This window comes from Rhipicephalus microplus, chromosome X, assembly GCF_043290135.1.
Source record: "Rhipicephalus microplus isolate Deutch F79 chromosome X, USDA_Rmic, whole genome shotgun sequence".
Classification (NCBI taxonomy): domain Eukaryota; kingdom Metazoa; phylum Arthropoda; class Arachnida; order Ixodida; family Ixodidae; genus Rhipicephalus; species Rhipicephalus microplus.
The window spans coordinates 130,374,844-130,401,264 of NC_134710.1; the positions used below are offsets into that span (position 1 = coordinate 130,374,844).

General features: G+C 42.7%; 2 protein-coding genes across 2 annotated transcripts in view; one reads left to right on the forward strand and one right to left on the reverse strand.

Annotated features, from left to right (window-relative positions):
- Positions 1-16,098, reverse strand: part of LOC119176459 (uncharacterized) — a 58,684-nt gene extending 42,586 nt beyond the window's left edge. Inside the window, exons 1-5 of the mRNA XM_037427748.2 lie at positions 15,481-16,098; positions 9,465-9,603; positions 7,134-7,267; positions 6,945-7,005; positions 5,814-5,871 (exon numbers count right to left, since the gene is read on the reverse strand). Of these exons, the coding sequence (XP_037283645.2) occupies positions 5,814-5,871; positions 6,945-7,005; positions 7,134-7,267; positions 9,465-9,603; positions 15,481-15,954 (866 nt within the window). The 5' untranslated portion in view covers positions 15,955-16,098. The remainder of the gene's footprint in view (positions 1-5,813; positions 5,872-6,944; positions 7,006-7,133; positions 7,268-9,464; positions 9,604-15,480) is intronic.
- A 109-nt stretch (positions 16,099-16,207) lies between these two features.
- Cyt-b5 (Cytochrome b5) lies at positions 16,208-23,997 on the forward strand. Its single transcript, XM_075877710.1, has 6 exons — positions 16,208-16,575; positions 17,658-17,694; positions 17,808-17,899; positions 18,158-18,187; positions 18,275-18,312; positions 23,720-23,997. The coding sequence occupies exons 1-6, from the start codon at positions 16,459-16,461 to the stop codon at positions 23,808-23,810; spliced, it is 405 nt and encodes a 134-aa protein (XP_075733825.1). The 5' UTR covers positions 16,208-16,458; the 3' UTR covers positions 23,811-23,997.
- The last annotated feature ends 2,424 nt before the right edge of the window (positions 23,998-26,421 follow it).

Sequence of the window (26,421 nt, forward strand, 5' to 3'; positions counted from 1 at the left end):
GCTGAGGTCGGCACGTGCAAATTCATTGGCAGTAGTACTCGTGGTTGTTGTCGTCTTCGTCATCACCGTCGTCACGTCGTCTTTGTGTAGAGGCAAGGGGGTCTTTTCGGCGTCTCGGCAATTGGCAACCTTGCCCCCGGAGGTCGCGGCAGTTAGTTTCCCTGGCACGGGCTTGGGGAGCGGTTTCTGATGGCGTCCCCGTATCTTTGGCGATTCGGGGAATTCTGACCTCGTGCAGGTGTGGGAGACCGCCAGCGACGACTTGGTGAAGACGCTTGGTTGGTCGGTAGGTGATCAGCACCATGGTCACGAGGGTCTTCCGAATAAAAAGAAGCGGGCCGAGAAAAGTTTCCAAACTGGGTTTCTCGATGATGGCAGTAGCACGAGATGTGGCCTGGTTCGCCGCAGTGGAAACAAAGAGGTCGACGGTCGGCAGTGCGCCACAAGTCGGTCCGACGTACTGGTGGTCGCCGCACAGGTTCACGCTGCCACCACGGCAAGGTAACGGGCCGCGGCTGAAAGGGTGCTTCTTCTGGGGCAGGCGAATGACGGCGGACGGCATCAGCATAGGTCAGTGGATGTGGTTCGGGTGGTGGCGCCGATGATGGAAAGGCTTGCCGTAGTTCCTGGCGCACGATTTCTGCAACAGAAGCAACTGGGGGATCGGTAGACGGAAGGCCGAGGGCCTGCAGCTTTTCCCGCAGAATTTGTCGAATCATTTGCCGTAAAGAGTTTTCGGAAACGGTAGCGTTTTGAGCGGCGGCACCAACAGGCGTTTGGTCGGGCAGGCGGTCAAAGTGGCGGTATCGTTGCCGGAGCGCCCGCTCAATGACAGTCGCCTCTTTGATGAATTCATCCACTGTTGTTGGCGGAACGTCTCGAGAAGCTTTTGGCGGAAATTGTCCCAGGTTTGGAAAGTAGGCTCCCTGTTCTCGTACCATGTGCGAGCGCTATTTTCCATTGCGAAGTAGGCACGGCCAAGTTTTTCTTGCACGCTCCAACGATTCACCACAGCGGTCCGCTCGAACTGGTCGAGCCAGTCCTCGACGTCTTCATACGGTTCTCCACGGAAGACTTCGGGAACACGAGGAGTCTCAAAAGTTACCTGGTAAGGGTGAGTCGTCTGGGCCGGGGGAAGATTCACAGACGCTGAAGGGGCCGCCATGTTGGTAACAGGAGATGCCGTCAAGAGTTCTGGGCTTAGGCCTAATAGGCGCCGGCTGAATCGGTGTACTGGAGTCGCAACAAGACGTTGAGGCTCCGGACTGGGTGTACGGTCCCGAACAACGCTTTCTTGCATCAGGTTGCAGGCCCCAGCACCTCCACCAGTGTCGCGACGTCAAGAGAGAGGTCGCACTCGAAGACGCTGAGAAAACAGCAGCGGGTCGGTCTTTTTGTTAACCGCGTGAGAGAGAGTTCCTCATCTTTCTCGTTGTTGCGTTCTGCATAAAAGCGTGCAGATGCGCGTATGCGCTGTCGCCTTCGTCTTTTTCGCGGGACGCACGTGACAATATTTTGTTCATGTGTCGTCAGTGTTTTCTGACCATAGTTAAAAAGTGTTGCAAGGCCCATTGAAAAAAAATATGGGGTGAAACCAGTCATGTGTGGGCTACGGACCACAAGCACAAGGTTCGCGAGCCGCATGTTTGAGACTCTTGCCCTAGCAGAAGGAAAGGTCGCTATGCAACTCTTCATCTATGACAATTTTGTTATGGCAATACCACTTGTCCCAGTAGTCTCGGGGCTCCCAAAACAGCAGAGGGCAGCACAGGAAAATGAGAGTGGACTGCGCAGTCAAGACTGCCAAAACTGTACCACCGCAAGGCCAAAGCGTCCTTTTGTAGTGAAAAGGACCAACTGACCAAGTCTGTGCTCAATAATGAAGTCCATGGGCAAGAGTTATGATTAGTGAAGTTTTGGGGTGCAAGGACCACGAGTGGACAAAAAATGTCATGCCATGTAAGCGATGATTCATGATGATGATCACTGGGTGCATTGTGGCTATATGGAGTTCTAAAATCAAGTGCTATATGCAAGCGTTAAAAATGTGTATAGAGTACAAAATTATGTTAGTGATACAGTCAACGTCCAGTTTCCCGGACGCCCAAAATTCCGGACATGCCCGATTTCCCGGACTCATCTGTGGCACTGTCAAGTTCCCCATAAAGTCAATGTATTAAAACGTCCGAAATTCAAGAAGGTTATAGCCTTCGGCATCCGATTTTTCAGACTTTTTACTGTTAACCGCCGACCCAAAGTCACTAGCAATGCCGCCATTTTGGTTGTTTTCATATCCTCAAACCCGCCATACTCGCAACCCAGGTATGGCCAGCAGCACCGCCGCCAACCGTCGCACTGCCCTGCGACTGCCGTAACCTCGAAACCGCACGTGTCAAACCGTTGCCACCGTAGCTTAGCGGTTTAGACAAGCCGAACCTCACTGTGTTCAGTGAGACAAGCCAAACCTTGTGTTCTTTTGTCAGCTCTGAGGTCGTGTCTGCAGTTGATCGTTTGGTGCTGCGCGCTATCTTTAGTGATCACATTTCCCGACCTTCGCCATCTACAGAGTTCCTAGCTGTTTTGTGCTGTGCTTTTCATCGAGCAGATTCACCGTTTACAACGATGGCATCAACTGCTCCTTTGTCTTCGTCCGCGCCTTGAAGCGTACAAAGCACCCTCATTTTGTGCTGCGGTTTTCGTCGAGCGGATCTGCCGTTTACAGCAATGGCACCGACCGCTCCTTCGTCTTCGTCCGCACATTTGAAGTGCACAAAGCCGCCTCGTAGGCTCACGATGGAGAAGAAAACCGCCATCATTGATCAGGTTCAATGCGATCGGTCGCAGGCAGAGGTGGGGAGGGAGTTTGGAATTTTGAAGCAAACTGTTTCGGGCTGGAAAGAAGAATGAGAGCCAGGGTGTTTACCCGAAGCTCGAGGAAGCGCTCGCCGTGTGGCTCAGTGCCATGATCGCTAAGAAAATCCCGGTGTCAAGCGACATCCTGAAGCAGAAGGCAGAGGTTTTCGTGCTTCAGATGGACGTGAAGGACTTCAAGTTTAGCGATGGATGGCTTCGTAATTTCAAGAGCCGTAATGACTTAAAGTTAAAGAAGATGTGCGAAGAAAGCAGTGCCGACAACGATTCCGTTTTCGCCGAATATCGAATAGAAAGCTGCAGTCCTTGCTTCAGCAGTTACCACTTAATAATATTTTCAACTGTGACGAAACTGGACTGTTCTACAAGCTGCTGCCAAAGAAAATGCTTGTATTTGCTGGTAATGAACATGCTTATAATGAACTATGTAATGAACTCCTTGATATAACAAAGTTTTTCTGTTCCCAGCCGTTGCTCCTTAGAAGCATATATATTTGCGACCTCTATATAACACAAAGTACACAGCGGGAGACAACCTTGATATTACGAATTTTCCCCATGGACAATCTAAAAACTTTGCTCAGCATTTAGCATTTTTGTATGAGCATGTATCTTATATTTGGTGGCGGCACGCACAACGCACCAGGCGATAGCAAGTGCTCGTTATGCGCAAATGAGTGTGACGCGGGCCTGCACCCCACGAGCTGGCGTTGCCGTCGTTCTCGCCGCCACGTGAGCATGACCCCCCCCCCCCTCTCCAAACCAAAAAAAGAAAACTACTTTTGCGCGTTGACAGTGCAACGTCACATATGTGGGACTGCACTGCATATAGGGTGCTTTACCGAATAGTTTTATGGGGTATCCGTGTCTGTGTCCTTCGCTCTTACTGACGCCGTGCGCTCGCTCGCGTGGTGTGGCCCGTGACGACATTTAGCTTTGCATTTGCTTTTTTTATATGCACAGTCTCGGCTGGTTTTTTGCAGCCCCCGTCCTTCACCGTATATGTATACGCAACTATATATATATGAACATTCAAGAACAAAAAAAAAAAAGGCCCGCACTCCGTGCCCAGGTATTACTTTGTTTCCACGCGTACTTTGCCCCGCGATGGGAGGGGGGGTTACACAAAGATCGCTTTGCTCTCTGGACAGGCGCCATTTGTGAAAAGAGTGTGCCTTTTAAACTCAGCGAAGTAACAACTGGGGCACTTGTTCGCACTTATATCTGTAGCGGTGATTATGTTTCGTGCCTCGTTTTTGTTTCAACAGCGCGTTAAGTGTCGAGCGGTAAATGTTGTTAGTTCACTCTAATCTTGTGTATGTTGTTTTCGTGCATCATTTGTGCGTGAGCAGCGCTCAGCACGTTTCGATCTGCTTGCCGTTCTCAGTGTTACATTCGAAGTTGTTGCTATCACATTCATTGCTTCACCATTGCGGCAAAACTGACTTTTCTTTCCTTAATATCAGACGAGCAGTTGTCCGAAACAACACGGTCGTGTCGTCACCACCTAGGAGATGTCAGATTAGGCGCTGATGAAAACTCTCCGAGACCACAGTGATGATAGATCTTCAGAGGTAGACTCGGCAAGCGCTTCTGTCTTGCGCCACGAGTTTGCAGGCTGGTAGCTTTCGCGATTAAGTGATTAGTTCGGGCAACACGACGGTGCGTTCAATGAAACGCAATGAACGCAATAGCGAAAAATTGTAATGTCATTAAAAGTAAGGCTGGCAGCGAACTCAAAATTTTGGATCCAATATTGCGGAACTCCTGAAAAACGCTGGTGTGAGCAATTAAGGCCACTCTAGGAGGAAGTGCTCTTTTCACACAGTCCTTTCGCATTGAAACCGCACTGATACTCGCCGACATAGCAAGCGCGCCAGCGATCGCGACCGCCTTTGAAATCAAAGTTCATTATTGCTACTCGAGCGATTTGCCACACTCCCCGCAGTGTCATGCTCGTTCAAGACGGGTTGTTTACCTTCCGTTTGAGCATTCGACGGCAATTCAAACACGTGGGAGATGTTATTTCATGCATTTTCCGGGAGATGGAGATAGGCCAACTCATTTGATCTCTGCTTCAGCAGCGCTCCCGCGCTTTTGCCCGCTCGTGAAAGTTGCGATGTGCGGGGGGGGGGGGGGGGGGTATCAATTTGGAGTTCTTACGGAACATGGCGGCGACAGTAAAAACCCGCCGAGAGCATCCATATAATTGCTATCGCAATAGTAACACAGTTTTTTACTGTAAATTAAGTGTTTTGGGTTAGCTCTGCCTTCGTTTTTTTCTTGTTTTTAATTTGCACGTTTGTTTTCACAATTTTTGTACCGAACCTGCATATAATGAAATCCTCTTCAAGATGAATTTTTCCAGGAATTTATCAATTTCGTTATATCCAGGTTAAACAGAGATTCACTTCCATCTCACTACGGAACACTCTTCCATGTAACATAAAAACTATAAGCTCATTTCACTAATTTAAAAGAAAAAGCTAAAATTTATTTGCTTCATGCAGATTAACCATAAGAGTTACTGTTTGTTTCATTTATGATGTGCTTTTTGTTAGTTTTTTTTTTTTGATAAAGATTATTATTGTATCACTTGGTTTTTTTCTTCTTATACCTTTCATTTTGATTTGATATGTTAACTTTATAGTACTATTTCATGCATTCATTTGTATATTTTTCTACTATATTTTTTGTTTTATAGATACCTTTCACTATAAAGTGTTTATTGTGCAGAAGGTTTTGATACAGTCTCTTGACTGTGGGACATCCTCCTGTATACTGCATGCCTGTAATTGTACCAAATTTTGTTTTTAATTCTCATTCTGAACGGTGTCTTAAGAAAGAATTTGCAGCATATTTAGCATGTCATGGACGGAAAACTTTCAACAAAACTATGCAAAGATATCAAACTGAGCGATACACTGCATTTAAAATCTTACTTGAAATATTCCGAGAGTTCGAACATTCCATCCAGCTCCTCATTTTTTTCTACGCAGGCTGAAAAATGAAAGAAAAGGTTAATGTAACAAATGGGCAACAAGTCTGCCACAAGTTTTCTGCCACAGTTTCTAGCAACAAACAGCTGTGCCTTTATACAAATGCAGATAATTCATTACATTCTGCTAAAAAATTACATTCCTGGAATGTCAGCAGACACACATACTATACAAGGTCCAAAATTTTAAAGGCAACACTGGGTCTATCACAAATGCAGTAGTAGAGAGTAAAGCTTTCACTACTGCCACACGAGAATTGGGCACCAAAAACACAGTATGCTGCGTACACTGGGGCACACTTTAATATTGTGTTAATGAATTACGCTTCCACAATGCTACAACAACCACTCTTACCACTAATAGATGCAAAGACAAAAGAAGGTATTATGGCCACCTTGAAGTTTCTGTACCAGCTTGCAAAAAACATTCATAATGGCAGCTAAACTTTTACAAGTAAAATCGGATGACATTGTTAAAAGATAAAAACGGGAAGTTAAAAACATTTTTTTTTCCACCATAACTTTAAAAAGCTGAAAAAACACTAGAACGCTGCACCAGCCATGGGGGTTTCAGAAAAAAAAAAGATGAAAACAAAGCTCTTTAAAAATAATTTATTAAACTGAGTATGTCTTTATTGCACCTTCAGGTAAATTGCTTGAATAAAAGATATTACAGGTCCATATATTTCACAAACAAGCATGCAAGGTAGTATAATCTGTTGCTTCAGCTGTCAGGAAACTTCTATCAGGCTTCGTATGCAATAAAACTCTTAACACGCACATTTTTTTTTCTCTCCTCTATCTCATAAAATGTGTTTCCTTTTCTCGTTTTTCCTCTTTTTCTCATTCTACCATTATACGGATCTTCAGATTTCTATGATGGTGGAACACATTTCAGGTCATAGAGCCTACATGTTGTCTAGTGGGCCTTTATTCCTTATTAATTTCACTCAATCTTAAAGTAGCTTCACAAGATATGTTAAGAAAACAAGCCAAGGCAGAAGGCCAAAACATTCCCACATGCAAAGTTAAATGTTCAATATCTTTCAACACAGCTAGGAAATCTCAGACATACCCGGTAGCTGTGGAATTGCCTTTCCACTACACGATGGATCAGAAGCACTCAGACGAGAAAGCTGGAAAATCAAACATCAATGAAGGTTAAATGCAACCCAGTTTTAAAGCTAGAACACTATCTGTAAGCAAGTGACTATCATGGTTTAGTGTTAGTCAACATAGCACTAGTAATATTAAGACAGCATACCTTCTGAGAAAGGCCAGAGATCTCCTGAAATGAACGCACCACCTCTGTCTGGTGTCTGTCTGACCACTGTAGGCTCAGTTTAACTGACCTCTTACACTGAGGCTCAGGCTTCACTTCAATACTAGAGAGACGTGCTGAAAAGCAAAAGAAGCAGCCACATCTACACCTGGTTTTCTACAGCACATGGAAGACATGCATACTCCCTAGATGTTTTACAAACCAATCTATCTTTCAAATACTCGTCAATAAAAATTTGACAGAGTTTGTGTCATCAATACTTTTTTTAGCCTGACAAATAATAAAAACTTATATTATGATATTTAAAATCTGTGACAACATGATGGAATAGTGCCAAGTGTAACCATTACTGACCAAAAAACCAACATAACACACTTCATTTGTTTAGTTAAGCATGGTAATAGCACACCAAAAACAAGAACACAAAGAAAGCACACACACACACATAGCGCAAACTTCATTTGTTTGTTTGTTGAAATGGCACGTAAGCAACTACGGCTATCATGCGCTAAATGCAAGGTGTGCACTAAAAAATTGGGTCTGCACAGTGAGACCTTGCCTTAGCAAAGACCCTGACGGTCTCCAACTGATAAGAACAAAAACTTCATTACTTTTCCGAAAAATGAGAGAGAGTAGACTTGGAGGTAGACTTGGAGTTTTCCTAAAAATCCTCCTTCTCTTAACCTAAAAACCCATGATGCATAAACAAAAGCTATTTTTGCCTAAACTTAATGCTGAAAGAAAGGGATGTGTTCATTAGAGATTGGCATTAAAAATTCTTTTTCGTAGTGTTTCAAGTTTCGTACAAGAATATAAAATGTGACTCAATATCAGGTCATGTCCACATGCTTCTCATGTGGACTTATCTTATTTGGTTAGAATGAAGTTGCATGTGAGGTGTGTGTGTCCTACGCGTAAACTGCACGGTATCACTTCTGTAGCACTTTTTTTTTGTATGTGCAAGATTTACATTTGCTTATCATAGGTTATAAAAAGTGTAGCTTATCGAATTCATTTTTCCACATCAACTGCCATTTTCTCCTCAGTTCACTATGTACAAACATCATACAGTAACACACTTCACTGCAGGAAATTTAATGTCAAATAATTGTACTATCATGCTCAACAAGGTGTTGAATGCGTTGCTCTGTATCACAACTGTTAATCAGCTATTTTTCTATCATTTAATTATCCCTAATTGCATATCAACCAGTGTAGTTATGAAGACTGGCCATGATCAGAATTTTATATTGATGCGACAGGCTCAAACATTTTTCTGCCGTTTTAAATGTGCTTCCACAGAAATATAAACATTTAGGCCATAGGAACACAGACTAAATGTGACTGAAATAGTTTGTGCAGGAATAAACAAAATGCTTAAAAGGGGCCCTGCAACACTTTTTGAGCATGGTCAGAAAACGCTGCTGATCAGTAGAAGACGCTCTCGACAACACGCGAGCCAAATATTATAGCACAGCACGTTGGCCTGGAACTCACAATAAATTATCAGTCAGCTAAAAATTGCTTTCTCTTCTCTCGACATATCACGTTATAAGCCCGAAAATCACACGTTAAAAACCCATCTACCAGCCAATGGCTGATTTGAACATGGTGCGCTCGCTTGTTACAGAGATCGCCGCGGGAAGCCACTACAAGTCCACGCGTACGCGCTTGATCACACTGAAAAATCCGCACATTCCAAGAAAAAAAAAAGAAAAAAAAAGTACTTGCTCAAGGTCGCGAGGCGCCCATGACGTTTTTCTGTGGCCCTGCTTAGCTTCCACAGCTTTCGTCAGGACGAGAGAAGAGAGAATGCAATTGCAGCATGCGACGAATCTTTGTAACTTCACTCACACTGAACGGATTCTTAAAATTTTTGCGACGTTGAATTCGTGAGGCAATAAGCTCTTCCGATGAATTCATTCAATGGTTACTTGAAAAAGTGTTTCAGGGCCCCTTTAATGAAATAATTTGATTCACAGATGAAAGTAATGCATTTGTACATTGAAAATTTGCTAGACAGGGCATAGAATATAGAAAAGTGGAATAGAAAAATACATCAAGACACAGAGTTCCATGCCCAATAACGCATGCAAAATACACAGGCACTTCAATACTAATAATGCCAGTATACATGAGATGTCCATTACACTGAAGATAATTTGAAGGTAGTTTTTTTTTTTTCCACAGCAGTATGATGAATAAAATGAAAGTGGAATAATGTAGCGCAGGCATATGGGTGCAGAGCATAACTACAGCAATATGTTGCAACAATCGACAAATCTCACAGCAGATGTGAAATGAATGCACTACCTTTCTGCACACTTTGGGCATGCACATAAGGTGGAGGTGCTACTGGATCTGCCGGTACAGGATAGGGAGGCATGAATGGCACAGTGTAGGGCATGTAAGGAACCACATAACTCTCCATGGGGGCTGCCACAGCCATGCCCTAGGAAAGTAAGGAGAAGCAAACTTGTTACACGCTTCCACTTGGAAAAGGAACCAATTTAGCCTCACTGAAGAAGCAGACACAGCAGAACAGCCTCCAAACAATAGCAATCCTAACGAACATCAAGTATGCCAGTTTATGAACTTCGGATCAGTCGCGTGCCAAGTGAATCAAATAAAGCACTGCTTATGCACTGTCTGGCTGCTGAGCTGTGAATAATTCTAATTTTCCAGCTTACAAGCTGCACTAAGAAGACGTCCTTACTTTCCTTTTAGCAGCACAGGTACAATGCACAAATCTTGCCATTTATCAGTACAGAAAAACAAAAAAGTTTGTCAGCATCAGGCGTAAGATCTCAAGCAAACATGGCAGACAGGCCACAGCAATGAACATCAGCTATAGGTGCACAGGAAGTATTTAAAAAAAAAAAGTAGATGTGTTCTGCTATAAAGTCACTTTGAGTAAGACGCATATTCTTTCTCTGTATTCATGCTGAATACAAACATCAAGAATTTTTTTACTTGTCTAAAGCCACAAGTGCATACAGCAGCAAATCAGGGACTTCTGCTGGGTCCCAAATATGTTCTTTAGAGGGTTGAACTAGACTATAAAGATGAGGGTGCCTGTAAACAATAGCCAAATTAAAATATACAAACTTGATTCAGTCAATCTTCAGCAGGCTACCAAACAAACTTGTAAATTCAACACTGTTAAAAGTACTGAAAAAAAAAAAACAGATAAAAAGGTTTGCTTTATATTTTAAAAAGTATTTGTGCTTTAAGTTGTGCCAAGAATTTGGAGCCACTGTTATTCATTTTACTCCACAACTACTCTAATAGACCGTAAATTGTTCATGGGTCTAAACTGCGTTGTTTACCTGAAAACTGCAAAATTACCTAGCTAAATATGTAAGCAAAAATAGGTTTCGAGAGGCAGCTTAAAAATTCGACAGGACTTGATACCGCATATGGCATGACCCTAACTTGAGATACTGAAGACAGGTGTTTCGTTTAATGTCAAACAAGTCGAAAAATAGGACATGAACAAGAACGAAGACCATCACCCCAATGCTGAGGTGGTGCCCTTATTTCTTATGTATGTTTTAATTGAGCAATTAAAACACTTCCAATTAGAATATTTACAAGCAGTGATCACAACCTTTATGTCTCTGTAGCCATTTTGTATTTGGTACACACAGCCCTTGAAGTTTACATATGCCGTTTGAATTTTGCAATACTTACAGGGTTCGTACGGGTTTCGTACGGGTTCGTACGGGTAAGTGAAAAATTCAAGGATATTCAAGAGCTTTCCAGGACCTGCCACGGGTTTTTTAAGGACTAAAAGTGACATGCAATGTTGAAAATTTTTTACTCTAAATTTTTTAAAATTGACTCATTTTTATTGCACTTATATAGTACATGCATACTGCAATTATAACAAACATCCTAGTCTGCACTTTAGCTTCACCACTCGCACAATAGGAAAGGAGCCAGCACCGAAGAGCATTAAGAATCGCTCACTTTGTTCAAGGTTTGACACAGTAAAACTATTCCCCATGCAGTTTTAGAAAATGAAACCATATGAAATCACGCCAAATTACTGTTTCAGAAATGGAGAGTTGGTCAGGTCAATGCTGATTCATAACTTCCAAGTTCAAAAATTCTGAATCGCAGATTTCCGAAACAGGAAGTGTGGGAGGAAGGTGTCATGCTGATTAATTTTTCCCCTTTCTTATTTTTACACTAAAAAAACATCGTGTTGTGCGGTCTCATACTGACTTAGAGTGGCTGAACACCCGAGGTAGGGTTTCCCTACTACAGTAAAAAAGTGCGAGTCTCAAAGGGGGACGGACATACTTGTATCTCTCAAAATTTCACGTCATCAAAACAACTAGCAAAAACTAATTCTGTCAAAAGAACTTGTGTATGTCTTCCTGGGACACACACAAATGGATTGGATGATGCAGCCGGTTGCCGGGAAAGTGCGAGTCAAAGCTTCGCTCAAGCCAACTGAAAACTTTATGCCAAAGTATGGGCACCGCACACTGACCAGAGGGAGTTGCGTTCCTCGCCCTGCCCTGTCCCAAGTTCACTGGTATAGGCCGTAAGGGGGTCGCAAAAAACAGACCACGCATGCGTCCCCCGTGTAGCCCAGCCACAATCTGCCCACTCGTGCAGGGAGGTAGACGCGCGCGCCGCGTTCCATTTTCACGGACACCGTCTCAATGTTGCTGTTTTCATCAGCTAGGCTTTGCTTTTTGGCGCTGCAGTTAAGATTGAAAAACTCCACTGCACAGGCACTGTTCAGTCGAGTTTTCCAGTCTGACTGCAGCGCCAGAATACATAGCCTACCGGATGAAAAAGCAACCTTGAGACGGCGTCAACGAAAATGGAACGCGACGCGCACGTCTCGCGCTGTGTACTATCGGCGGATTGTGGCCAGGATACATGGGGGACGTGTACATGTGTCTATTTTCTGCGTGTCCCTAAAGGCAAATGTCAGACTGAGACTGCGCAGAGTGAGCAACGCAGCTCCCTCTTGTCGGTGTGCGGTAGGCACTGCACACTGACCAGAGGGAGTTGCGTGTGCGATACCCTATTCATTGTGCGGTGCCTTATAGGCACCGCACACTGAATAGACACGTGTGCGCGTCCCCCATGTATCCCGGCCACTATCCGCAGACAGTTGCACGGTGCGAGACGCGCGTTGCGTTCTACTTTCATTGACGCCATCTCAAGGTTGCTTTTTTCATCCGGTAAGCTATGTATTCTGGCGCTACAGTTAGACTGAAAAACTCAACTGAACGGTGCCTATACAGGAACGTCACTAGATTCTTTGGACAGGAGTGCCAAAGATTTATCGCCTCTATTGCTGCATTAGCCGCATGCCCTCGGCTAGATCGCATCACCGCAACCGCGGTTTCGCACGTGGGGGTTGCGGAAAATGGTAGTGTTGTTTTTAATCTGTATGCGCTGGCTGCACATGTGCCTTCATAACTATGTAGTTTTTGGCTATCCAAGATCACATCTGCCGTGATTTTGTTCACAGGATTTGTGGAAAGCAACGTCGCTTTAACTGGTCGAGCACTCCAGGTGCATGCACTTTCAGTCAATGACGTCGCCGCCACACATGATCGTGTCAAGAGTGACCGCGGTTTCATTCACAGCGGTTGTGGCAAACGATAACGTCAGTTCTGACAGTGCGTGCACTGGCCACGCGTGTCCTTCCGAAGTTTTGAGCACGCTGCTCTTGGCCTTCATTCCACGGTTTCGGCACTAAAGTTCATACGACTCGCGGAGATGAGGAGAAGAGCTCAGAACATACGAATTTCAATCCAATGGACGTTTAGATGAACACTTCCTAAATTCATTTACAATAAAATGCGATGGATTCGCAAAAAATCTAGATTGGATTGAGCCACATTTTTGTCAATGCGGCCAGACCACGCCTAGAAATTTCCATTCCCGGGAGATTTTCCCGACAACTGTACAGACGCAAAAACTGGTCGACATCCAGGAGACTTGTCAGGTATGCTGATGCACACATAAAGAAGGACAAAATGTCGATTGGGAGTACTCAGTAAATTCAAGGATTTTCAAGGACGGGAAAAATTTCAGGACTTTCAAGAGCCTTGAAAATGCATTTTTTGAATTCAAGGGTTTTCAAGGACCTGTACGCACCCTGTAATTAGTGCATTTCATGGTGCTTTAGGCTTTTGAATCGTGGTTAGCAGCAGCTGTCCCCATTCAAATGTGCTCATGAGGTTTGTGCAGTGCTCTTTCCTACTGGCAAAGCAAAACCAATAAATGGCTTTTAATGGCTCACTGCAATGCTCAAGACTTCACCAGTGAAGGCTCTTGATTAATTCCGGGTGCCTCTAGTCCTTTATGCACAGTTCTCGCAATAAAACAACATCAAAACTAAGTGAACACTCCACAAGCTCATCACTCGAGAGTAGATCACATGTCACTAATGATGTGAATTGTTCAATGCGTAGAAACCAGAATTATGTACACTGTAGACAAAGAAAAAAGCATGGGCATGAGTAACCTTTAATAAGCATTTCATTAGCACTTTAAATTTGAACCTAAATATTTTGTGCTAAGAACATAAGCTAAATTTCGCAGACAGAAATGCTAGGGGCATGTAAGGCTTGTTACTCATGAGATGGCTCCTCTCAAAGTAAGCCAAGTACAATCATGGTACAATAACTGCTGATGATGCAAAATTATAATGAGTGGTTAGTAGCCCGAGCCCAAGTTAACTGATGTCGAAGCATCCTGCATGTGACAGTATAACAATGCGAGGTGCATGGGTCACATCACAATATGTTAACCGGCGTCACAAAATGCACTTGCAATCGATTTTTCGGCTGTCATTTGCTCTCTCCCACAGCTTGAAGAATACAGACAATCATGATGAAAATAACCGGTCTCAAGTGGCCTCAATCATAATAAAAAATTACCATTTGACACTGGTATTAGAAAAGTAAATGCTCGTATCCCTTTACCTTCTCAAAAACAAGGTATATAATAGGTCCAGCCTCAAAATCAGGTAGTCCAACATGTTTTTCAGAACTGCAGTTGCTGTGAAATACGGACACCAAAATATTGCTAGAGGTACCGGTTGTGTACCCCTAACAAGCTTTTGAGTACATCTCCAAGCCTTAAAAGAGCGCTGAATAAAAGCAAAAAACCATACACGGCTCAGAACCCAAAAACCCTTCACCACTGCAACACTTTTTTGGTCTTGAGTGTCAGTCACAGCTACACACATCGCTACTGCACTTCAGCTTGTGTGCACACAATCCCTAAGGGTAGCTGGAATGCTTCAGACTGCTTACAGGAGACATATGAAAGTGGCTAGTGCAGAACACTTATGAATTCAACTTTAAACACAGAATAAAATGTATGTGAGCAAGCTGTAAACAAAGCATACGTCCAATTATACTTGCGAGCAAGCAGTATTCTAAAGTTTGCTAAGCGAGTCCCAAGAGCCTCAGACAGAAGTTGAATGCATGAAAGTCTGAAGGCAGAGGCAATGCTGAAAAATGGGCAACCTCAATATTAGAAATTGCGGTAAAATTATCTTGGTAAGAACATTTTTCATGCCACTGTGTTGGGACAAACGATAAAGCAAATACGCCGTGGTGCAAGAAAGGGGGCGGGGCGGTACTTTGACAGAGAGAAGATGAATTTTGCTAGTGCGAAGCTTTTGCTAACGCATACCTTCTTAACGGCTCAGTCGAAAGCTAACCACTAACATCTCATTCATTCTCGTTTCAGATAAGCGTGCACGATCGCGCTGATCTGCCATATGACAGCGCCAAAAACAGGCTTTGTGATTTCACTTTCAGCAAGTGAATCAATTACGCGATGCACGAATTATAGTGTGTCGCAGATTGCAAATAGCGAGAGCTAAACGTCATCGATGTAGGGAATTACCTCTTTCTAAGCACGAAGGAGGGATAATTATCTTCGAATTTAGGCGAGCAGATCATCTAGGTGACTAACAAGCTAAACAAACTTTACATAACCAGGCAAGTCCCAAAAGGATGCATTAAGTTTACTGACAGCGGTCTACGCCCAGAGTACACTACGCGTACACACTAAGTGAAGAATGCTTAACGAAACAGTAGCGCATTTGTAGCAATCTCCGCACGCCGAAAGCACCGGTGTCGGTGACTACCGGACTCCTCCAACGCGATGTAGCCTGCGATGGCTCCTCATGCCGAATTAATCGTTCAACGTGAAAAAAAAAAAAAAAGACGGACGAGGATATAATTAAAAAGGTGCGACGAAAACGGCTGTTGAGAAAGCCCTGTCAAACTATCGAAACCTCCGGAACCGCGAAAAACCGCTAAGTGTCCGCACCCACCTGAGCCGCCCCAAGAGATTCCAGCTTCTCGCGAAACTTGACCAACTCCGAGCGCTCGTCAAAGCTGAACGATGGATGATGCGTGGCCATGGTGAACAGAAGCAGCATCTCGTCAAGGGTCCTCGAGTCGTACGTCTCGTGTTTGGCGCTCTTCATCTCTTCGAACAGGGCTTCGAAGAGAGCATGGGAGCAACTGCGGTTGGAAAGGCGCAGCAAGGCTAGCGAAGTGATCACCCTACTGCGCCATACAATGTCCCTAACACCGGTATATTTGGACAGCTCGTTCAAGTTATTTGCGCGCTGTTCCGCTTCTCGGAAGTACGTGTAATCCTTGTTAGCTAAATCTTCTAGGAAAGTACCCAAGAACCGAAGTTCTAACGGTAAGCACAGGTTGAGCAAACCACACATGGTATCTATCCTTACCGCACCGCTTAACTGTTTAAACCACGCGTATATTTCTTCTTTGCACACCATGGTGCATCACCGGGCAGCGAGGGAATACCTCTTTAGCAAATAACCAGATCACCTCAAGCCGAGGAAAACCACTTGCTCGCCATTATTCATTGGCCTGACAGCAGGCCGACGTTCTCATCCGGGGATGCGGGTAGCCAGCGCATGCAGCAGCAGCCAATCACAGGCCCACAGACAGGCCGCTCTAGCTTTATTCCCGCACCCAGTTGATTTTTTACGGCCAAAGCAAAAAAAAAAAAAAAACTGGAGCGATTACAACAAAATTAAAATGACAGCAGCCATTTTCCGAATGAAAAATAGGTGACACGTTTCTTACAGGCGTGATAATTAATTATACTATATTTGTTAACTTTTACCGCAAGAAAGCGCAGCAGTCGCGACGTGCGAGGCGGAGTCAGCGGCGGAGCCACCCTGACGGGCGATATCTTGCAAGCAGTAGTGACTAGCGAACGTTCGCCAGTAGCTTTCCTGTTTCGCTCGGCGATCAGCGGTTTTTTTACTGCAGCTATGGCCACGCCGACGAAAACCTACACGCTAGACGAAATCGAGAAGCACAACGAAAAGTATTCTGCATGGTTACTAATCCACAACGCAGTGTACGACGTGACGAAATTCATGGAAGAGGTACGTGATCCCAGATAATTTCGTCCTTGAGACGTAGAAGGAAAGTGTGACCGTCTTTACTAGGCGTCCACATTTATTTGCATTGTCAGTAGCGACCGCTGCATAAACTCATACGGCGTTTGTGAACCGTTCATGACTATTTGTGACACTTCACGAGGCATCGCTCCGTGTGCACGATTTATATGGCCTCGCTACTGGGTATGAAATAGCTCGTCGTGCGGCCTCCTGGATGTTCTCGGCTGCGTGCCATGCGTCTAAGTTCTTTGATCTCATCTGTCAGGTGAACCATACTGAACGCAGCTGCGCGATTGTCGGTCGGGCTTTGTTGCATGTATTTTTTTCTAGTATTTGTTATTAGCTCTTCGCCGGCGGATGCATGGCAGTGTAGCGCTCTTTAAAGCATGCAGGTATCTAATCGCGATCATTTGTCTCCATATTAATTCATCTGCATTCTCCCTTGGTTTACGTGTATTTTTCCCCCTTCCTTCCTGTTACCTGTACAAAAGAAAACAAAAAAACGGCTAGGGCTTTAACCTAACGTGGGCGCGTGTGTGTCGACCGTGAGCGGATTCTTGCTGGCGGGAAGGCTTTCGACAAGGTTTTCCTTGAGGATAACGGCAGACAGCCCTGTACCGATATAGCTTTGAAAGGCCTTGACAAAACTTTACCCCGAAGCCCTGCATCAGGAAACAGGGTAAAGATTTGGAAACTGTTGGAAAAATAGTAATTTTCTCCTCGGAACTGAAAACTGCGTAGCTCTACGTCGGCGCCGTATCTTATCGTGTTACTTACTTCACCTAAATCGAGGGTCACGGAGTAAGAAATTGCATATTCTGCCCGGACACTTCACAGAAGTGCAGGGTTTCGCGGGTCCTTGGACTGAGAAACGAGCCGGGTTGGCAAGTTCGAAGACCCGCCGTGGTAGTTCGTGCAGGGAACTTTGCCCCGCACCTTTATCTCATAATGAGGGCAGGGACTGGCATAGGTCCATTGTTTGCCATTGAGGCTGCAGGATGTGCTACACAATTGATGTTTCAATGGGACAAAGAATCAATACAAATTGCAGCATTTTATTATTTCAGCACCCAGGCGGTGAAGAAGTTCTTTTGGAGCAGGCTGGTAAATACTTCGTGTAGCTTTGCTTGCATGTTTATGGTGTGGTTTGCTTTACGTGATCTTTAGTTGGCATAATTGAATCGCAAGTATAACCTATGATTTTTCTTATTCCGCAGGAAAGCATGCAACTGAAGCATTTGAAGATGTTGGACATTCCACAGATGCCAGAGAGTTGATGAAACAGTACAAGATTGGTGATCTTTGTGAGGTACTTGTCACGTGTTCAGTGAAATTAGTTACTCGATTGATAATGCAACACGAAAAGAGGACTCGGATGGATTGAGAGACAGCGGGGTGGCATTTTTACTACTCTCCCGTACAAAAAACGCATTTCTTTTTTTGTGCTAATAGTCCTGTCTTTGTGCTGTAGAAAAAAAAAAAAACGTAACCTATTTCTAAACTAGCCAGACTGTCAATCCTACTCACCCAAGTTTCTAATGTGGTCATCAATATCTATTTTTTACAGGAGGACCAGAAGAAAATCGGTCAGGTTGCTGTGAGTGTGTTATACAATATGTAGTGTGAAAATTATTGCATAATATCTTCTAAATTGTCATGTAACCTCTTTTCTTTGTGTTTGCAGAAGAAAACTCAGTGGGCAGCTACCACCTCCAACGAAAGGTACCAGTTCATTTACCAAAAGATATTTAAAGTTTTCATCTGGTAGCAGTGCAAACTTGTAGCTAAGTAGTGTCTCACTTGTACGTGATGCAGCTAAAATACAAAAAACTATAAAAAAAGTTCTAGATCCTGTACACATAGTTCTGCTTGAGTGAAATCCCTACAATTAGTCCCTTTTCATTGTCCTCGCAGTTTAACAGTATTTTCGAACATTTAATAAAGTGCATGTACACAGCTGTGTAATCACGCTTGTCTGCATTCGAACAGTGTTTTCTCTTTAAATTTCTGTGCATGTTTCTGACTTCTTGCAGTTTCTATACAGATATGCAGCTTGTAAGATGGAAATTTTTTTGTTCTTTCTTACAGTTCAGTTACCTACCTAAAGTTTCGTTAAGCACTGTTAATTCAGAGTTGTATCTTAACTGAAAATGGCAGTATTCTAGCCTTTTAGTGAAAGTTGTTATAGTCAGCCCAATTGTTCCTTCAGTTCACGATATTAGTGGTCACTTCTGATTACATACATTCATAAGTACTTCTTGTAATAAGACGCCCACAGTTTTATCTACAAGGTGTATCATTGTCGGATCACTTTCCTCGGTTCCAACAGGTGTTTGGCTTCCTGTGCAGTAAACAGGAAGTGAGACAGGTTCACTCCAATTGTGACCCTTTTTTAGACGGAGATCTTGTCGATTTTTGTATTCAGTCTTGGGCACTTATATATAAAATGTACAATTTTGGCATGTTTCATATATAAGATGCAAGATTATAATTAGTGTTCATGTACACATACTGCCTTTTTGTCAGCTTGGTTTTTCATATCATTTAACATAAATTGATGAAGGCCTGAAAAATTTGCAAAATAAAAAGCAGCTTGCAAACGTATTTCTGCATTTGTGCCTATCTTCATCGAACCCAAGTGGTTTTGAACATTAAACCTTCTCAGACCTGATTTATTAGTTCTAAAGCTGTGCAGCTTTGTGTTTCTTTTTTGAAAGACCCTCACCAGGCAGCATTACAAATTTTGATTATGCATTGTAAGTGGTAAGGTGCCGTTTAGGAATTATGTTGTCAAGAAAATTCTTTCGAAAGTCAGTAGACTTAACTTCAAGTTGAGTAACTATTGAAAGAGCCAAAAGGAATCAACTGTCCTGTTACCATGCTGGCGAGTAGGTGCAAGACCGTGTAGACCCCCCCCCCCCCCCCCTCATTTAAGCTGTATTCACATGACTGGAGGTGATCGCGGACGGATCAGTCACTTGACATGTGACGCAATTCGGATCGCTCTGTAGCCAGCATTCACACGGCAGGTGAGAATTCGCACTACAAGCGAGGATTTCGGCATTGCTCCTCTAGGATCCCAACAGTAATTCGAGCTTCTGTAATTTCACGAATCAGTAAACGACTATGCCTTCGCAAGGAACTCAACAAATTAGATGATCAACCTCTGTCGGAGCAGGGAATTCTGCAGTATCGTCAGGATGCGACTTCACAGAAAAGGGCCCTGAAAGCGCTACTAAACTTTTTGCGATCGACCGGCCTTACTGAACGGTTGTAGCTAGGACGCCCTTCCTGTGTGTGTTTTCATTTTTTTTTAATGAGTGTGCGTGCGTTTTTTTGTTTTTTTTTCTTTCTATCTACCCCCTTTTTCTTGCCCCTACTTCCCCGCCCCCAGTGCTGGGTAGCAAACCAGATGCTAATATCTGGTTAACCTCCCGGCCTTTCCTTTCTCACTCTCTCTCTCTTACGAATCAGTCTGTGCTGACCGAAGCGGGAACGTCTGAAGTATGGTAACGTAGTACGCAATCCGCAGGCTCAAATCGTGATTTTGTCCGTCATGTGTACACAGCTTCAGCATGGCTAGTTTCACACAGTGGCATATTTACTCTGTGTTCCTAAACCTGCTAGATTGGAGGGACTGGATCATGTTCACAGTACAGTCCCACCTCCTTAGCTTTCTGTTATGAGTCTCGCAGCCCCTAACCATGTTTTGCGATGCATAATCAAGCGAAGCCACATAGCATGGTCGACAGCATTTTGCGCAGCGTGCATTCATGTTACTTTGACTCTCGCTGTCGAACTATGGCTGCCACGAAAAGCGAGGGAGAAAAGAGGCACTTTTTTTTTGACTGTGTCCATGGTACATTTGTTTCTAACTTTGTGGACATGATTGCCACTACTGTTTGCAGTGCTCAAACCTGGCAAGAGGCATTTAATATGGCTTATGTAATGACAGTGCTGTATGTCAGCAGTCTATATTTTTTACACCTTAATTAATGTTCTTTATGCCCTGTGTTAAAATCTACATATATTTGTATGTCACCATCATGTCATCATACACTGAAAAAATGTGTGTGAACTACATTAAGTACGAATATATATAAATATATATATATATATATATATATATATATATTTGGTCATTCCATATCAAGTGTACCTAATGAATTTTCGACCATCTCCAATGATCATGCAGAAAAAAAGTCGTGCAGGTATATATGAAGAATGTGAGGAGTGGTTATTGAGGCATTATAATTCGCTAAAAATTTTGTTTTGCCTTGAGGGCGCTTGAAACTTTCGGCACCCAAGTGAAACTGCCGTGCTAAATAATTTATATAATATTGCTGGTTTGAGGAGTTAATATGAGAAAATGTTTCCTTAAATCTCAAGGCGCTACTTTTTCATGACTATGATAGTTTATTTATTTTTATTTCAATCTTCTTTCTTTTTTGAATTGGCCAAAAATTGCAATGTGCTGCATGTTTAGCATTTTTTTTATAAAGAGCAAAATTTTTTTTGCCTATAATATATTCGCATTTTCTGTTTTACATGTTTCGATAATAAATTATTCAAATAATTTGGGAGTGAATAAGGTGAAAACATCACCAACATGTTGGGACAGATTCGGGAAAAACAGTATTTTGACTTGTATTGTGGCTTAATTTTCACAATGTAGCGTTATAAGTAAGAATATGGCTTATATAAGTTGCATAGCATACTTTGTCAGTAAGACATGCAGAAAGTTTCCAAAGAGTAGATTTCTTTTAAGGGGGAAAAAGTTTTTCTATCTGAACAACCACGAATAAGGATGAAGCTTGCCTTTGCCTCGCCTTTACTGCATAGCACATAAACGCGAGATTCCAGTGGCTTCTTTTTGGCAGCGAGTAATGCTTGTCACTTGTTTGTGACAAGTAACTACTTGTCACTTGTTTGTGTCAAAAAGAGGCAATAGTGCTTATTTTATAGAACGGTGTCTTCCCTCTTGGACAATGAAATGGCAGGTTATATTGAACAGCTTCTTAGTCCCTAGGGGCAAAATTATAATGCAGTCGATGAATACAGTATTGGGGCGTTATGTCTGGTTTCGGATTTAAAAAAATGCACAAGGCTTCAATAATAATTTAAGACATAATGTATAGTTTAAGCTGTTTTTATGATGTTTCTGGTATAGATGCGATCACTTACCACTGGTGTGCATAATGAAATGATGTATCTTAGGCGTACGCATTGGAGATGATTCGATATCGTGCCCCTAAATGACACTTCATTCGCCATTTCCGATTGTCACTTAAATGTTTCAGCCATCTTTTTTTTTTTTGGTGGTCCTAGGGTGTTGAAAACACTGCAAGCTCATCACCATCACTGGACGGGCTTTCAATTAAAACATTTTCAGCACATTCGGATCATTAAGAAAGAGGGGTATGAAAATGTTAAAATCAATCCGGAAATGGTGAATAAAGTGTCCTTCATGGGCACAATGTCAGACCTTTTATAGCGTGTACACCTAAATTATCTCATTATTTGTTATTAAGACCAAATGCACTAACTGTCAGAACACAGCGCCCTAATATTGTCTTGCAGGCCATTCAACGCATTATAATTCTGCCCCTTGGGACTAAGAAGTGGTTAAATATAACTTGCCCTTTGACGGTCCAAAGAGGAAGACACAATTCTATAAAATAAACATGGGCCCTCTTTGGCGTTCTATGCTACAATATTGCTAAAACAAGTGACAATCAGTTGTATGGAGTGCACCAATCGCTACCGAAAAGCCCCTGCTGGAACCTTGTGCTGACGTGCTATGCAGTGGAGGCGAGGCAACTGCAAGCTTCCTTCTACCTTGTGGTTGTTCAGATGGAAAAATTTTTTATCTCTTAAAACAAAAACTACTTTTGAAACCTTCTGCATGTCTTACTGACAAAGTATACTATGCAACAATACATAAGCCATACTTTTACTTTGACCACTACATTGAGAAAATTGACCCACAATTTTCTGGCAATATTTTTGCTTTATTTGCTCCCGAAGTATTTTAATCATCTAATATAGAAACACATAAAAAAACAAAACGTAAATATATTGCTGGCAAATAAAGCTTGTGCTTGTTAGGAAAAAAACTCTAAACATACAGTGTATTGCAATTTTTTCCCAACGTAAAAAAGAAAGAAAATTGAAACAAAAATGACTAAACTATCATAGCCATGAAAGATTAGCACCTTGAGATTGAAGAAAAAAATTGTTTCGTAGTGGTTGCTCAAACTAGTTACATTATATAAATTTAGCACGACACAGTTTCACTTCGGTGCACAAAATTCGAAGCGCCCTTAAGGCAACACAAAATTTTTGCGAATTATAATGCCTCAATACCTACTTCTCGCATTCACATATACTTGCATGATTTTTTTCAGCATAATCGGAGGTGCTCGAAAATTGACCGGGTACACTTGATATGGAATGGCCCATATAACATATTTTGTGTATTGACTGCACAAAGCTGTTAACATAGGGAAAAAAGTGGCCATTGCCTACATGCTTGCAGACTCGTATGGCTTCTCTGTAAAAATGCTTAATGAGCATGATATCATACCTGGTGATATCAAGAAAAATGTCCATGTTGGTTTAATATATGCTCATAGGGTTTTTGTAAGTGCTAGCTGATAGAACTTCAAGAGGTGTTTGCTCGCTCAACCCTCTGACAAAATGCAAGCAACTGTAGTTCGGCTTGCACGATTTATCGCTGTATGTGAAGTTTTCTAGCTATGTTGAATCACTATGTTTTGCTGTCTGTCATTAATTTGCATCAGGGTACAGCACATTTGATTGTGGCATTTGAGTAGATAGGTTTTTAGGGTCAGATAAGTCGGCTCTGGGCAACGACTTCTGAAGGTATTGTTATAAAGAAGGCTTTGGGATAAGTTTTGGAGTTCCATTGACCACTTGTCAACTTTAAGTGACGCTATAGCTTCCTTTGGCACCGTGCCCAAGTGCTTCATAGCGTTTGTTTCTTGTGGTTAGACTTGGTTTTTTTGCCTTTATCTGTGGTACTTTCCTAAGCACAGCAGTGAATGGCAGAAGCATGCACACAGCTTGTGCAAGCCCTGCAGCTGTCGTAATGAGTGCTTTTTTTCAGCTCCTGGATGAGCTGGCTGATTCCTGTTGGAGTGGCAGCTGCTGCCTCCATTTTGTACCGACTCTTCCTGTCCTATGGCGCTCATCAGTGAAACCTGTGTGTGGCTATGAGGGCAAACAGACCAGGTGGCCGGAAGGCAACCAACAGCTTATTGTCAGCGGCATTTGCTTTCTTCACTATTGGGGCCAGCATGTAATCGAGATACCGTGTCAACATTTTTTGGTACTGTACAATTTATTGTTGTAAGCCTTGGTGAAAAATATACACCTTTGCAAGCATTCGTTTCGTGCTCAGTCTCTCTTTAAAGCTCATTTAAAGCCACTATTTTTGGCTTTGTTACAATAAAAAGCTACTAGTCTGAGCTAGCCTTTAAGCAGGAAAGCTCTAGGCATGTATACAATATTTACTGCCAAAAAAATAAAACTTCTGTTCATAAGACAGCTACTTGCCTTTGGGATATACACTGCATGGAAGTGCTGCCTTTGTTTACAGTGGTACAAAAGTACTTGTAAAATCTGGTGTAATGCAATGTCACTCCAGTAATGTTGCAATTCAGGCACTGTGCCCCGCCCCGGTGGTCTAGTAGCTAAGGTACTCTGCTGCTGACCCGCAGGTTGGCAGGATACGGGATTGAATCCCGGCTGCAGCGCCTGCATTTTCGATGGAGGCAGAAATGCTGTGGGCCCATGTGCTCAGATTCGGGAGTACATTAGAGAACCCCAGGTGGTTGAAATTTCCGGAGCCCTCCACTACGGCGTCTCTCATATTCATATGGTGGTTTTGGGACGTTAAACCCCACATATCATCAATTCAGGCACTGTATCATTTTTGAAGCGTAGCTGTTCTTATTTTGCCCAATTGCCTGTTACTACGTTATTATTATTAGGAAGTAGTGTTTGCCTCTAAGCTTTCCATTTAGCAAGAATTGTCTTCGGTGTGGTTAGCAATAAAGGAATAGATCGTGGCACTTGCTTTACAAACAGTGGTATTACCTCATGGGCCTAACATCTAAAACACCCACACTGACAATGCAGCAATTCCATGCATGTTATAAAAGCTCCTTTGGAAGTGTCTGAACCACCAGTTATTCTGCTTTGCCATAGAGCTGCCTACAGTACACGGGTTCATTTGCTCTCCACAAGCATAGCATTTTTGATGTGCTGTGATACTTCCGTCGCTTTTCTCTGTGGAACTTAATGGTGTAATTGACCCGGTGTTTACGTTTTATCCCTCTTTCTAGAGCATTTCACTTGGCTCCCCAATGCTATGGCAGAAAATAATATGTGTACTGCATTAGTGTGCTTTGAAAGAACTGTTAAATTAACAGCATATGTCTGATTGTATAAGACTGAGGAGCTCATGCAGGAACAGTAAATAAATATTCGCACAGAAACCTGAGTTAATAGTTAGTACTGTACTTTGCTTGCATGAGAAAGTTATTCTAAAAGGGAAGCACTTTATTTTCCTGACAATTAACTTCTCTTCAGTGCTAGAGCAGAAACACTAAAGTGCGTGAAAACTCCCCTCAAGTGTTCTTTCTATGGTATTGCAAGATGAGATAATTGCAAACTGACGCTAAGCATGCCATTGATTCTTGACATCTGAACTAACCTATACACGAGCACAAAGAAAAATGGGACATGCTCTAGTGCCTGTGCTGTAAAAAAATATTTTCAATTCATTGCCAGAATCCCAGTCGATTACTGTAGTATTGTAATAGAAGAAACTAACTCTGTCTCTCTCAAGTCTGATGGCCAAATGCTTGACTGCTGCCTCAGTAGACCAAATTTCACATAAGGTGTGCATTAAAAAAAATTATAATTGCGTTTAGAATAGAACTGTGAAGTGTTGGAAGTTTTTGTAACCTGCTGTAAAGTATAGTCACTTGATATGACCAGCAGTTTTTCAGCAAGTATATTAGCAGTTTTGAAACAAACATATGTAGTCTGGAGATATGGTACTCAGATGCAACCTGAGCAAAGCCACGGGGATGGGGCAACAAGCAGTAGCATTTAAGTAGATGACTTATGTACAGGCTTCATCCAAAATTCCCAGGCCACGCTGCCTTAGGAATAACATGGGATAGCGGCCTGGGAACTTTTGATGGCCTTTGTAGTTGCTTAGTGGATGCGGCACAAATATTTGACTACGGTCTTGGAGGTTGGTGTCAATGAATCCCCAAGGTCATACCAAGGAGTTGTGTTTAACAGCACTTTAATGGCTTAATATTTATAGTGATATCTAAAACATTTACTCAAACTAGTCTACAGTCAAACCTCTTTATAAGAGACATTGATATAAATGACACCAGCATGCCTACTGTTAAATATGGGTTGATGAAAAAATGCATACGAGGTACTTGGCTTGCAAGAGACATTTCGTACAAAAGACAAGAAGCCTGGAGCATGCCTCTTATAAAGGGGTTCAACTAAATATCCACATCACTTAGGAGGAAGCTTCACACATGGCCCAAAATAGTATTGCCTTTTGAACTTAAGCATTGCAGTGCTTAGGCACACTGCCTATTTTATTAGCCCTAAACCTGTTTGACTATAGCCTCTTGCTGGGTTGAAGAAATGATGTATAAATGTTGAACAATCAAAACTATTACATGTTCAAATCTAAGGCCTACCATCAGCACAACTGGAAACTTTTGTGATGGAGGCAAACAAAAAAGCAAGCTATCTTATTATCTCCTCTCC